The following is a 15,478-nucleotide window of genomic DNA, read 5'->3' on the forward strand; positions in this document are numbered from 1 at the left end:
TATCAGATCAGAAGGGAACTATTTTGAAGGTGATTGTAATTGATTTTTTAAAATTGTTTAAATTAAGACTTACAGGCACAGTCTTTTTTTTAAATTTTATTTATTTTGTGTTGGACCTCTGATGTCCTAAGTATTGGTTTTACTAGATGTCACTTTGTCTGGCCTCACAATAGAAAACTTTTGGAGCAGTACTTGTTTTCTGTCTTCTTTGTTCCTGTTTTCCCCCTGTTCTCACTTGTTATGCTGTTAATATTGCTTCCACCCTCCAAATTCTTGAAAGTCATTGATGTAGAAGAGTCTGAAATGGCACCAGAGCTGGAAGGGGTTCTGTAGTGTTACTCCCTGGTGAACAGAAAGGGGAAGATAGTAATAGAAGGGTTGATAAAGTGGAATGATGAAAGTGTATACCGGACAGAGACCGATATGACAGGACGTTCAAGGTACTGGGGTTGTTGAGGCTGTAGAGCTAGGAGCGAGACCAGGATGGGAATAACGAATGCTGCATCTTGACTGAGGAAAGAATATGGAGAATTGCTGAAATGATACGTGGTGTTGCTACTGTAGTGCTTTCTCCCGCCCTCTGTCCTTCCAGCTCCTCTTCTCTCATGGCTTGTTTGCCTGGTTTTGTTTGTTTCTTTTTCCTCTGCTGAAAGGACTAGGGAATGGGCGAGTCCCTGAGAGTAAGGAAGGAGTAAATGAGTAAACAAGTTGACAAAGCCCAGCCAAACTTCCATGTCTTGTCAGAAACACAGCCCAGCCTCATGGATGGGTCATGTTTTGATGCTGTGGTTCAACTGCATTCTTGTTGCTACGGAGTATGGATTGGACGTCTGTCAGGTAAATTAATCTCTTTTTCTTGCCTAATCTTGCCCTTTTGACTAATTAACTATGGAGACACTTGCTTGGTGCACAGAGGCTATTGTGTGGATTTAATATGTAAGAGTGCTTCTTCACTCAAAATGGTGGATGTTTGAAGTGTTATGGAGCATGCTGAGGCAGAGTTACTGCATGTATTGGCACTCAAGTGGTCTGTTTTACAAAAGAAAAAGGATTTTCTTGTCCAAAGAAGGATTTTTTTTTTTTTATGGTAGAAAATAAAGAGGGGTTAGAGAGATGGAGATGCTGTGTTTTGAAATAAGGGGAGAACAGGGGGGAACGGAATATTGTAAGGCTTTAGGAAATTATGGTATAATGTCTGTCTTTACGTGTCCCCTGTTCAGAACTTTACCATGACCTTGCAGTGATCCTTATTCTTTGGAGTTCATTGACTTGATGTAATTGAGTCTTGGGCAAATAAATCCTGATAGTTGTCTGATGTGTGCATTTGCTTATTTCTAAAGTAAGCAAAGATTGGATTTTAAAGTAAAAATTTAAACCAGATCATTAATATCTCATAGAAGAATTGAGGCTGTGAACAAAGTTGTAACTATTTATAAATAATTTTGTTTAATTTTTAAAAAAGGAAATGGGGCAATCAAAAGAACTTAGATACATACCATAGAAAATGAAAATATTCATTGCCGTTAAAAAAAGTTAGTTATAAAGGTTTTGGAAAAAGTTGTAATTATTTTTATAAAATTTGGACTTTGCAAAGGTCACAGGCTTTAAAGCATTTTGTACCTATTGACAAAATTTGGTAATCTGGGAAACCAAAATCTACAATAATAGAGATATTTGATAATTTTGCTGTGCAATGTATTCTAAAGAATTGAATGGCATTCAGTAGCTAATATTATAAGTTGGTGGTTTTAGTTAATTTCCTTGTTGACTTGTGACTGCATCTCTTACAAATTTCTGCATTGTCAAGCAAGTAAACCAAATCTTAAATAGAATGACAAATGGACTGTTAAGCCCTTCAGGGCAGGGCTGACAGAGGAAGGGGTGGCAGGGGAAACTTTGTGCTGGAGTGAATAAACAGAAGATTTCAGTTTTCTGTGCAGCTCTTCTGATTCCCATTTAATGAATGTTGCTTCATTTAAAAAGAAAATCATTAAAATAATCTCATTAGTTTTGTAACTGTAACAAAAGTGAAGGGAACCATAGTTTGTAACTTACTGAAGGAGGAAGGACTTTTTATTAGGTTTTGCACAGCAAGTCTGGTTCCCATTGGTGATTCAGCAGTGGTGTGGTCATCTGAGGTTTCTCAGGGTGCAGACAGATATCTGGATGGCTTGCGTCTCAGAAGAACAAGGCTGATGCTCCCAGGCTGTTAGCCATTGGGAAATGTTATACACAACCCTCTTAAAATCTGCTGGCATCTGTTTTACATACCACATACTCCGATCTTTTAGATTCCCATAAGGTTTCATCCTGCAGCTGCCTTACCCTTGGAATCTCCTTCAGCCCCTGCCCTCCCAGAGCTTTCCTTGCCGCTCCTGCCATATGGATGACATTGCCCAAGAAAGTGGTGTGAGCAGCAGACAGCAAATCTGAGGAGGGTATGCTTGCTGATCAGCTACTCTTTATTTTCCTGACATAAGGTTTGTGGTTTTTCTTGGGTCTGAGGGGGAAAAAAAAGAAGTTTTATATCTTCTGGGAGAAAAGAAAAACACTTGGGAGGAGAGTGGTAAAGCTTGGAAAAAAAAATGTTTATGAAATGAATACAGAGCACATGAACAATGATTCATTAGTAAGTACACTGATGCTTCAAAGAAAAGTGTATTTGCTCCAAAATGGAAGGTTTTCTACAGTCCTGTAGACCATTCTTCAAAAGCTGCAACACTACCCACCATGCTCTTGCTCTTCACCATTTAAAACTTATGACTCCACTTGTTAGCCCCTCCCTGTCATTGCCATTAGCTTGTGTATATGGAGTGCTTTCTTGCTTTCTTGCTGTCTAGAAGTGAGCATAAGAAGCTGCCAATATTTTGAGTACGTTGTGCGATGGGTTATATTTGTTCTCTAGGGATGAACTTAGTAGACTGTGAAGCCTCCTTAGATTTTCTAGGATGACAGTAGTTAAGTAGAAAGCTTTCAGAACAGGTGAAATAGGGCCCTAATCCCAGTAACAGGGACATCATGCAGCCTATAAACCAAAAGGTCAGAGGGAGGAAAAAAGACGAATTAAGCCACTCTTACTCTTTCTAGTTCTAATAAAATTTGGGTTGCTGCAGAACCCTGTCTTGGTTCGTGTTTTTGTGAATTGCCTAGACTATTAAATTACAATTCCAAATTGCAACCAAAGTGATGATAGCACGTTTAATATGAGCAGGATCACGAGAGCCTGACTGGGGATATGTTCAGGTCTTTGATTCTCCTTGTGTGTGGGCTAGCAGCCCACTAATTTTAGTGGTTATAGTATCTCAATGCTGATGAGGCATTCTGTAGGTCTAGGGAAGTGATTGAGTCACAGTCTCTAGAGGTATTTAACAGATGTGTAGATGTGGTGTTTATGAACATAGTTTGGTGGTGGAGTTGGCAGCGTTAGGTTTACAGTTGGACTTGATGTTTAGAAATCGTTTCCAACCTAAACTATTCTGTGATTATATAGATCATTGGCAAAAAAATTACTGAACTTGCCTATGACAAAGCAAAAAAACCCATGTGGTATCACTTCAGGAACAGAGTTGGAAATGCACAGCCTTGTATCTGGCTTCTATTATGTCCCTGGGCTGCTTGGCACCAGAGGACCACAGTGACCCGAGTCAATAAATTTCTGTCAGGATTCCTGCTCTTAGCTTCATTTCTGGCATAATGCTTACACAAGAGTTTGGAAGGGTGTCTTCAGAGGACATTCACGTGTTTTTGTATCTGTGCCAGTGGGATTATTGTGGTGGCCAATAATAGGGCACTGGGTATTCAGTGCAGTAGCCAAAGCAGCGTGAAGTAGACCACTGCAGGATGTTACAGAATTTTAATTCTAGTTTTACTTTGCTAAATCTAATTAGAATTTAATACTTTAGTGTCAAAAATCCTCAAAAAATCCATGTTTTTGGCAGTGATTTGGGGAATGGAACTTAAAATTTTTACGTACTCTGTCCACATACCATGTTTTCCAAACTCCCAATTTTTCCATCATCCTGTTGCCATGCTAGTAAGAGAAACAGAAGCTTATTTTTCACAGTTTCTTTTCACCTGTTGCCTGAAAAGCATATACAAATCATATTAAGTGATTAATTGCAAGATTGTGTGGCAAATTCAAGACAAACAAAAAAATCTGTAGAACTACAGTAGGAGTTGTGTTTTACATCTCTATAAAGGGCATAAAACGCCAAGCTTTGTGCTTTATATCCTTCCCTGCAATTATCCATGATTGCAACAAACAAATCCTGTACTCTGCAGGATAGAAGGCCATGAGGGAGAGATTTCATGTTGAGAGGGACTTGTGTTTGCTGTTTGCCATCACTCTCTGAACAGAACAGGAATTGTTGGAACAAGTACCTTTTAAGCAAATGAAAAATGTATTAGATTCAGTAATAAGTGATTTTGTGCTTGCATTTGTTATTTTGATTTGTGTTTGTAGCTAAATGGTTGGGATGATCAGGAAAGAAATTTATGTTCCTGTAACGTATTTGGTGGTGGTGGTGATTTGCTTAGTTTGATAGAAAAAAACAGAATAGCAAAACCAAAAAGTCATAATTTAATTAGGATAAATTAATTTTATAGTTCAGGTTTTTAGCCTTAGATGGAGAGATAGGAAGATGTTTTGGGCATATACCAGAGCATAGATGCTCTGTTCACAAAGCACTGGCATATATGGAGCTTGTACCCTTTAATAGGATGCCGCTGCAGTGTTCAGGAATTTTACACAGGCTAAAACTTTTGATCCTATTTAGAACTCCATACAGATTCTTTCTAAAAATTGTTTTGAATTATTTTTATTTTTTAATGCATATTTGAGAAATACCATGTATCTTTCCAGTGCTTTATCATGTTCTGATAGATTCCATGCAGATAGCTATCTGAATTGGCACAAAACCTATTACTTCAACGTTACTCCTCATTTTTTGTTTCTCTTTTTTCTGTCTTCAGAAAAGGAAAAGCCAGTAGAATATATCTCAGCAGTGGCTGAGTACTCTAAAGGAGGTGTGGTTTAGAGAGTAATATCAGAGATCTGCTGGCATAGTTTGGAGTATAATGCACAACGGTGTTCCTGAGTGAGTTAGTCTCATTTACAAAATGTAGCCACTCAGCCCATAGAAGAAATATTAAGCCTTGCTTAAAAAACAAATCCCCGTTTCTGGCAAAAAGTAGTGTGTAAATGCAGAAAGATGCATTTAGCTTTCAGACTCCTGTGGGAATTTAACTGGGGACAAGGAATAAGGATTGAAGCCAGTAATAGTTTCTGTATATGGAAGATGGAAATTAGGGGTAATAAATTTAAATAATGGTTAGAGTTGGGTTCTTTTTTCCCACACAACCTACGCACGAATTATTTGGTTTGCAAACTGTTACATTTAGAGAGAGGTATAATATTCTCCTTCAGTAGCAGAGGGAAACTGAAGCTTCTGTTTGTGAATTTGGTGTGCCTGCAGTTGCTCGGTTCCTAGGGTGTGCTTTCATGTGTGTAAACTCTTTGTGTGCTTCCTTGTCTTTTGCATCATGGACAGATGTGCTTTCTCAGAACAGAAGGTTTCATTCTACAGTGCCCTGATGTAGCTAGAATCAGGAGTGCTGAACTTCTGGCAGAACCAGAAGTGGTTTATGAGAGAATATGACTAAAGAGTTTTCTACCTCAGGCTATATTCAGTAACTGGAGAAGATCTTGGGTTTGGAGTTTTTTTTATCTTCAGTTGCTACTAGATACTTTCTTAACTATATGCTGGTGAAAGGGAGGACATTTCAGACGTTAAGGTTGGTGAATGAACGAAACATTACAGGGAACTGCAAGCTAAGGGTTTTCCACAGAATGCCATGTATACACCCCTAGATGTATCATTTTCATTCTGATTACTGAGTTCTGTGCAAGATTTGGGGATAGCAGGCAGTCCCAGGCTTGTAATTCAATTAGATTATAAAACCACTAAAACTTTCTTTGACAGTTGAGAACTCAAATTTACTTTTCTCCAAAACATTAAGTTTTTCTCCCTCTCAAAAATATCGGTATCAGCCATAATGTCCCTAAACATTTTTTTCGTATGAATTAAAAGACCTAAAACGTGGCATCATTTCCTCCTTTCAAAGTGAATATTTTGCAAAGTCGATTTCCATGGTTTTTTTTTAACAACCCGTTACTAGTAAAACAGACCTCTTCTTTCAATACCATCTTTATTAAAACAAACCTTTGGGAGGTGAGGGTATGAGTACATGTTTCTCTTGAAAATCCACGGGAATATTTTTACATGCACATTTTTAATTTGACTGTTTGTGTCTATAAGCCTAATTCAGGGAGTTCAATTTGGTCAGCAAGTAGAAGTTAAAGCAAGATGCTATTCAGTAGCTGCAAATATATCTCTGAATTACTGAGTCCCAGGCTGGGTGAATGAAAAAGATGCCATGTAGATGACTGTTATATCCTAACACTTGTTGATTTATAGTCTATATTTTAAATAATGTAGCTTTTTTTTTCCTATTAAAATATTAGTATCTATTACCCTCAGTACATGTTTTGTTGTCATTTGACTTTTTTTAAGTACTTGTCCTAAATACATTCTAGAATTAAATGACTAAATTAGAAGCCTTTTGGCATATGTCCTCCAGATGGAATGACATATTTATTCTCTCCTATTTTATATTGTGATGATATTTCTTTGATTTCCAAACAAAATTCCGCCCATTAATACTGTAATTTTAAGTTGTATACTGAAAATGAGAGGAAGCTTAGTCCATTGACATGAAGGAAAGCTTGGAGTTGACAGTGAACAGAACTGTGCTTTTGCTTTGAATAAAAGATAAATGGGTTACTTTTAATAGAGGACAACAGTTAAAGCAATCTTAATTTCCGTGCTGCTTTACCCTGCAGTTCAAAAAGGGTTTTTTGATACTTTACGGAAGATTGCAACCAGGTTTTAACCCCCATTACCAAGACCTGTATAGTTGCTTCATTTATATGCATATTTGCTAATTCAAAGGTTAGGTCTTGTAATAGAGGAGGGTGTTTCAGTCAGTCTCAAATATTTGTTTATTGACACTTGGGGACATGGTTTAGTGGTTCACTGGGCAGTATTTGGTTTGTGGTTAGACTCTGTGGTCTTAACAGTCTTTTTCAACCTAAATGATTCTATTTATGCCTGACTTCAAATATCTAAATCACTTTTAAGAATGTGGTTTTCAAGAACCTTGTTTGTTTTCATCTTGTCAGTTAGCAAGTGTTTTAGCATAATATGTCATGATAGCACTGTACTTTTGGGCAGTGTGGAAGTGAATTTGTTTTCCAATGGTAATGTTCATATGCTTCATGTTAAGTCAGTAAGGAGTACCACATGACTTAATTTTAGAAAATTTACTGCATACAAAAATGTATTTCAGATTCTGTGTCTTCAGTCATGTGAAAAGTTAGTGAAGTTTTTAGATGTTCTGTAATAATTTTAAGTATTTTTTTCTAAGTTAACCTGAATGTCAAAAATAACTAAGACTGTTCTGTTTTCTGCAGTACTTTGGAAGCTTGCTTGTAATATTCTGTGTTGAACTGGCCTGTGGTGTTTGGACCTACGAGCAGGAAATAACGGTGAGTCAGAAAAGGAGGCTGCTTTTTTTCAGCAGAATAAAACAGATATTTCCATTAGCTAGCTGTTTTCTAATTGCTGTAATGTTTATCCTTGTTCATTATTCAGACAATCTTAATTTCATGTGACTGCTAGGGAATGCTTCTGGGAAACCTTGTCTGTCTGGAAGGTCCTCCTCATGTTTCCCCTCCATCTTCTCTGGTTTTGAGAGCCAAAGCCTGCAGCCCCTGATTTTAGGACTTTTTTTGGTTAATTCTTACTTAGGCAGGTTCTTATGGAAGTCAATGGAAGTTTTGAGGATGAAGTATAAACTTCAGACTCAAGGTAAGTATTTAGAGAGAGGAGGTGTGAGAATTTGAAGGGACTTTGCCTTCATGGTTCCTCTTAAAAAGCTGTAGTTGAGTGTGCTACGTTGTAAACAGACATTGTGTTCTTTCAAAAGTGGACTTACTGTCTGCTGACATCTTTGTGTTGCCTCCATGAGATATAAATGCCAGTTTAACAAAACGTGTTTTTGCTCTAAAACACTCCACTGTAAACTTCTGAAGAGTTTTTATCTCTGTCTAGTTTTTATAGCTATGCCAACCTGTAATTTTCAAACTGAAGACTTGTAACCATCACAAAAGAAAAGGAATAAGTGTTGAGCAGAAATTAAACTGAAATGTTATTTAGCTGGCTGCTATATCCTTATGTCTCATACTTGGTCTCGTACATTTTTACAAATACAGGGACAAATATTTTCTCTGAGCTGCCAAGATATGCCCGTTATACTGGTCTTTCCAGAAGTGTGTAGCAATTACACCACAGTAAGACAGGAGCGAGTCTTCTTAGTGTTTACATGATACTGGGACCAAACTAATTTCTGGCAGATTTGAAGCCTGAAGTTACATAGCTCTACTTTGTGTCAGAATTCATTCCCTTGCAATACAGATTCCAGAGGTGTGTTCTAACCTATCAGTGATTAAGGCTATCCCTTTACTTTTAACATCAGCTTCTGTTGATGCATTTTAAAACTGGGAATGTAGACAAGAGTCATAGCTGCCCTCTGCAGGGAATTTCCCAAGGAAGATAGTTAAAACTAAAATTCATCTTTCCACAGAAATCTTGTCAGTGGAAGCTGCCTGAAATAATAGAGCCTTCAGTACACTAGTGCATGCCTTCTCCAGCCTTCTCTATTCAGTTAGAGAACATGAAGTTATGGTGTGTTTGAGTGACTCCCAAGGTATCAATTACCTGTTATGCTACTGAAACTTAAACCTGGGACAGTTTAATAAAAGCTAGTGTAGCCCTACCATATGTTAAGGCACTGGTGATGCTGTTTCCCTCCAGAGAAAAACACAGCTGTCCCTGCAGCCCTTTGCCAAAAGAGGCATCACTGAGTGTCATGTCTGCACCTTCTGCAGTGCATCATGGTGAACCCAGATACTACTAGCTTCTTCAATTCTTTCTCACAGGAATTTGAGTGTATGAACAAGCAAATAGAACAGAAAAAAAAATCTCGTGAGCAACTGCTTTTCTTGTTTTGTCTCTTCTTCTCTCCCTTTATATTTTTTAATTCCTTATTCCCTGAAATACTGAGGTTTTTTGTTTCCACTTTCTGTCTGATTTCCTCATCTCATTCCCTTTGTCCGAACTCTACTGCTCCTCATGGGACGAGATGGGCCAAACTCTGGTTTCTTGCTGCTGAGACCAGTAGGTGGTGTGGCAGTCTGGAAGAGCACAATTGTTTTCAGTGGTTCTTTCTTCCCTGTGCATGTCACTTCCCTGGAGAAGACTTTTTCCTACTCTACTTGATAAAGATAAGACAACTCCTTCTTATACCCACAGGGGTGACTTGATGTCTTGATGATTTCAGCGTAGCATGAAATCATGAGCCCCTGGTAGGTTTCAGAGAATAGGTTGGCGTTAGGGTGAGTGGGTGGGTGATGTCAAAAATGTCACCAAGGCATATAACCGCCTCTGCTGATCCAATATGGGCTCTCTTTGGCGGGTGAACAAGTTGCTGTAAGAGTCTTTGTATAAACAATTTTCCTTCCAGCTCATGATAGCTCTCAGTGAGAAGTGTGCCTCATGACTAATTTATTCCACCCACAAGACTGAAAAGCCAGTGTGGATTCTCAGCTTACTTGGGCATTGGACAAGCCTTGGTACTCATTAGAAAAATAATAATGAATAAGTAGGTCTCAATGACAAACCGAGCTTTACAGAACTTACGCTAAAATCAGATCAGCATCTCTACTTTTTGTCTACACAGTACAGGAAAGTATTGGCATATAGTTAGACAAATGTGGCTGAAGATAATGTTTTATTACACACTACTGAGTGCATGAGCTGACAGGAAGCTGTTCAGTGGATACATTGATGTCCTTGGTTTGACATGTTAGCATTCTCGGAGCAAACACACAAATTCCAATATACCTCTTTAGCTACAGAATTCAAATTGCCTTCCTACACTGGAATTTAGTTTGTTCTGACTTGCTTTTAATTTCCTTCTTTTACTTCTTGATTTCTTTTTTTTCTCTTTTCCATTGTTTTCATAAAGAAGTTGGACGCCTTGTGTTACATGCGTAACCATGGACTGTATTCAACTCAAATAAGATGATAAAAAAACAGTCTAGCAAAAGTGAGCTTAATTGCAGTGATATCAAATATTATCCAAAGAAAGCAGAGTGCTCACTTCCAGCAAAGTGGACAGAGAAATGCATTGAGTGCAAACCCAGATTATTTTAATATAGTGACCAATAGAAATGTTCATGGTAGAAATACTCTGTGTTATTATTATTTTTAAGTATCTTTAGTGCTCTGCTGCTAACATTTTTCACACAGACAGCTGTAAGTTCAATGCTTTATAGCTTAAGAAATAAAAATTTGGCTAAGTGAGAAGTGTTTTGTATTTCTGGGATATTATTCATATATTAATATGTATGATCTATGAAGCTTTACCAGGGCATCAAAAATATAATGTAACTTAGCAATTGTAGTGAAACATTATCAGATGTTCTTATTTGGATTATGAGGTCAGGCAGGCAGTGATTGTCCCTATGTTTTTGTAGAGCATCTAGTACAACAAAAACTTGGGAAATACTGTGATTTTATTTTTTTCCTTAGATAACATTTATTGCTATTTGCAGGATTCCCTTACTGTTGGCTCCAAATTGAATAGAGTAGTTAATTCAGGGCCGTTAGAGGATCTGGGCTTCCCCATCCTCCAAGTGAAAACTTATATTGTGATTTCTTTCACCGTGACTATTAAGGCTGATGGGAGTAAGGAAAAACTCAGCGTAAAGCATGAATGCTATGTGTGCCTAGAAGGGCAACTGCAAAGTCTTCAACTTCTCCTTTTAGTCTGGCACACTGAAATTTGTGCTACTGAACAGAGATTAGTTTCTTATCATGACTTTTAAGTGCATCGCGTGGCAAGTGCCATAGCATGTGCTGCTGTAGTTTCTAATAAGTTACTAATTGAGCGTTGTGCTCTGTTAAAGAGAGCGCTTCTGAGTAGTCAATTTGAAAGTAAAATTCATTTAAGGATCCTTCTTTCAGAAGAGAAGATCTACAAGGCAACGAGCGTGTGTGAAGAAAAAGTTCCCAGAGCCTCATTGTCTAAGCTTTCTTGTTACCATTCTTAAGCAAGGTACCAAAATAGAATACATTCAGGATACCTCTGTGAGGATCTCCGGGCAAAACCAAAAAGACTCTCCAGGTAGAATTCATCTCAATGAATTTTATGTATTTAGGAGTTAGACATTTAAATCCATGTTTGTCACCTTAGACAGTGAAATGGATTTGAGACTTTCAGGGAATGATAGATCTGTTCTATAATAAATTATTTATCTTGAGGTTAGATGAGTTGTTCTGTATGGCTGCCTGTTTCTTTCTACTGACTAAGAAGACACCAGAGACATACTTAAACTGGGACAAATGCCATCCCTGATGACTTGGATGGGGTTTGCTTAGAGTTCTATGCCTGCTAGAAAAAAAAAATCTAGTATGATGTAATCAAGTTGTATGAAAGTATCTCTGAATTTCTCCTAAATATAGGTCCTTTTCCAGTGCACATTTATTTGTAAGCAAAGGATACAAATAGCTTTCCCCTGTTTTTTTTGATAGAGGCTTTTAAAGTTTCAGTATTGTAAAAACTAAGCACTTGTTTTTCTGTTTTATTTGAATACAAAATCCTTTTGGTCTTTGCTCTGAAAAGATCTCAGAATAGATGGAAGTTCTGGGTTTGGAGCCACAAACAAACTCATCGATTTATCAGCTTTCTGTTGTATGAATAACTTTTCTTTCTTTGCTCCAGGTTCCAGTGCAGTGGTCCGATATGATCACTCTGAAAGCCAGGATGACCAATTATGGCCTACCTAGGTACCAGTGGCTGACCCATGCTTGGAATTTCTTCCAGAGGGAGGTAAGAAGACAGTTAATTCATGAGCTGTTGTGTATGGTATTTATCTGCTAAAGGAAAAGGTTTGTTTTTAAATTAATAAGTCCATGTAAGTTCATTTCATGTGGAAACCTGGGTAGTGATGATGTCTTCTGTTACATCACTTGATATTCAACTCTTGAGCCCTAAAGACACTAAAACACAAAAAAAGATTTGCTAAATTCAGTTAGATTTGTTAACACAGTTTTCTCCTTTGTCGGTAAGGTTAGGAACCAACACCTTTTAGGATTCTTATAACATATAAGAATGTGATGTGTGTAAAATTCAAATCTGCAGGTAAAGTAAGACAAACACTTCTGTATGCTATTTTAATATTAAATGTGCTCCCCTTCCTGTAGGCTCTGTTATGTTTCCTTTCAGGGAGCTGTCGTGTCTAAGATAATGTGCCTAGCTGGAATTGAGTGGGAAGGGAAGTTTCCAGAAGGGTGCCAGCACTGTCTTTCTGGCTGAGGTTAGAGAAAGTGATCAGGATTTTTATTTCCTTTGACCAGGGTGGGTGGGGGAAGCAGGCTAAAAAGCTGCCTTGTGCATTCACGACTTTGCCCTCTGGCCTACTAAAATTCAGAACTGTTTTTAAAGAATGAACTATTATGTTACAAAACCATGAAATTGCCCAAGGTAAAACCCATTAACTCAAAATATAACTCACGTGCAGGAAGAGAACTCTTTAAATGCCTGTCATTGTGCTGGCTGTGTGGATATGTTGAAATCTATCATTGTTGCACAGTTTTCCTGTTTATTCAAACATTTCCTGGCAGCACTTGGTTAGTCTGTATGTAACCTGAAAGAAAGTGCAAGGACTACATGAGGGCTATGCAAGAGCTCTGTGAAACAGAATAGCTCTTCATATGCAGGTAGTGTGAGAGATAACAAAATCAAATGGTCTGTCTTTCCTTGAATAGTGCTGGTACTGTATCTTAGTTTAAATATGTAGGTTAATTAAACTAATAGCTGCCTCTTATCCTCCTGGCTGCTGTAGTGTCATCATAATGGCTGGTTTTAGTATGGGTATTAGTAATAAAACTTCAACTATATCTTAACTTTTAGGGGAGAAAAACTTCCTTTTAGGCGTTAGTTTCCTAGATTCCATCTCTGACCAGAGGAATGATTTGGGGAAAGTTTGAAGTCAACTGTGAGAGCTATTTTACAGCTCCTAGATAACTGATGGACTCTTATTTTTATTCTGTCTACTCATAACTCAGGCAATGGATGTGTGAGCCTGGTACGTGCTTTATGGCTGAATGAGCACTAGACTTGGAGCCCTTCTTCAGTCAGCATTACAATTTTTTTGTCCTAAAGAAAAAATTTGGAGTTACAATTTTGTTCCCAAAAATTCAGCCCTGATCAGCTTTGTGGTTTTTTTTTCTGTATCTTTTAACACCTGAGAAAGAGGAGAAATGTATTCTTTCCCCAGCTTCCTTACTAGTCTAATGTCATAGTTGTGACTATGCCAAGGAAGATGGGAAGGGTCAATTGAAGTGAATAAAGAAGAACTGGAGGAGGGAAAGAAAAGATGTTTAATGAGGTTGTAATTTCAATTCCAGTGCTTTCCTTAGAAAGTCCTGTGTTTGCAGGGTTTTGACTGACTAGCAGAGTGGTAAAAATTGAGATATTAAAGCTGTGGTTAATAAGGAAGAAGTGAGATTTGTAAGAGGACTGGTGAAGTCAAGGCACAGTTTGTGCCAGTGTGGTATCTGGTCACTGATCTGCTTGATTTTGACTGAGGACTGATGTGGTGTACAGGACTCTGAAGTGGATGAGGGGGACAAATGTTTACAAGCCCAGGGGTAGAAGGAACCTAGTGACAAATTGCAAACACTCAGGCTGGTACTGGAGAACATCCACACAGAAAAAAATCAGCATCTTATTCATGCAGCAAGGCTTTTTTCAGTTAGATCAAGTCCCTGTCCGATGCCAGAGAAAATCTAATGTAGCTGCTTCAGCTCTTTTTTATATGAAAGCATCTAGGAATGTGGTAGGCTGGTTGTTTGGCTTTAAATCTCTGTGCTTTGCAGAGGAGGAGACAGGTTGTTAGTCCTGGTACTTTTTATAGCCAATTACAGCTCATCTGCTTTGCAGCCAGACTTCCTGCTTTCATGGTTGATTCTATTGCAGTGTTTGTTTTAGTGTGATACCCCTTCTACTTTTCTTTTTTTCTTTCAACATTAGTGATTTCTATACCTTTTTTTCATCTTTTTTTAAAATTCTTTTCTTCATTCAGAAAAATCTGTGCTTTTTCTCATCTGTTTTTTAACAGATGTGTCTGTAGTTGTAGCTTTGCAGGAATAGTCCTCACTAGTAAGACCTTAATCATCTCTCCCTATTACTTCCTCCAGCCACGGGTATATGTGTTCATTAGTCACTCTTTAGACATGAAACTACCATGTATTACTTGTAGTAAGGATAGAGGATTTACAGCATAGAAAATTTCCGTGAAGTGTTGTTTGAAGGGAGCAGTTGGGAATTAAAGGACAGAACAATATCATGGACTGTCTCTGAGGTGTTTATTGGTCACTACATTACATTTTTCATACTGCTTTTATGTCAAAGTACAGCAGAAGAAGAAATGCGGAAGCTCTTGTAGATGTTCTTAATCCTACAAAAATACTTCTGAATATTTTAACAGGAATATATTTAGCTGTTTGATGACCTAGTTTTATGATGAAGTAGCATCATTATTGCTGATCTTGGCTAACCCTTCCTTTGCAGTTTAAATGTTGTGGGGTGGTATACTTCACAGACTGGCTGGAAATGACAGAGATGGACTGGCCACCTGACTCCTGTTGTGTCAGAGAGTTCCCAGGATGCTCTAAGCAGGCACATCACGAGGATCTCAGTGACCTTTATCAGGAGGTAAGAATTAAGATTTCATAAGGGTTCATAAATTCTTCCCAATACAATCATTTTCCAAACTCATAATTTGCAGTGCAGCAGAAAAGTTTGTAGAGTAATTGTGGTTATGGAAAGTGTTTATTGTAGTTATTTATGTTTATTATTTGTTAATGCTGAAGTGAGGGAGAAAGTAGACCTCCCGAAATGCAAGTGCTTCAGAAGGCCACGCTGTTCTAGGGAACTTAAAAGACAGTGGTAGCAATGGTTTTTGTTTTAACCACCAGCTACTTGCAGAGCTTCTCTCACCTTATAGCAGGGCTTGCAGCACTGGTTACGCTTTTGAAGTGTCAGTCTCTGAATGGGAAAGGCATTTGGGCTTTTATCCAGGCCTGCCGATCTTACACATTGTTGAAATAAAACAAACTGTGTCTCTCTGCATTAATGGTTACTTTTTAGTACTATTGCCAGTATTGATACCGTGGAGTCCCACTCCGCCATAGAGAGCCCGCGAGGAGTGTAAATGTATGGAAGCAGAAGAGCATTCATGTGCACTCAGCATCCTTCCTGCTTATGTGAAAAGGCAAGAGGGTGGAAGTGG

At 38.0% G+C, this 15,478-nt stretch overlaps 1 protein-coding gene across 4 annotated transcripts in view; it reads left to right on the forward strand.

The window, feature by feature from the left end:
- Nucleotides 1-15,478, forward strand: part of TSPAN12 (tetraspanin 12) — a 42,705-nt gene that overhangs the window by 20,608 nt on the left and 6,619 nt on the right. For 3 of the 4 annotated variants that reach the window (XM_069850532.1, XM_069850540.1, XM_069850548.1), the window contains exons 5-7: nt 7,532-7,606; nt 11,905-12,012; nt 14,758-14,901. In XM_069850532.1, coding sequence (XP_069706633.1) covers nt 7,532-7,606; nt 11,905-12,012; nt 14,758-14,901 — 327 coding nt within the window. The remainder of the gene's footprint in view (nt 1-7,531; nt 7,607-11,904; nt 12,013-14,757; nt 14,902-15,478) is intronic. The other variant, XM_069850557.1, reaches the window with a different exon arrangement.

Source organism: Phaenicophaeus curvirostris, chromosome 1 (genome assembly GCF_032191515.1).
Source record: "Phaenicophaeus curvirostris isolate KB17595 chromosome 1, BPBGC_Pcur_1.0, whole genome shotgun sequence".
Lineage (NCBI taxonomy): Eukaryota > Metazoa > Chordata > Aves > Cuculiformes > Cuculidae > Phaenicophaeus > Phaenicophaeus curvirostris.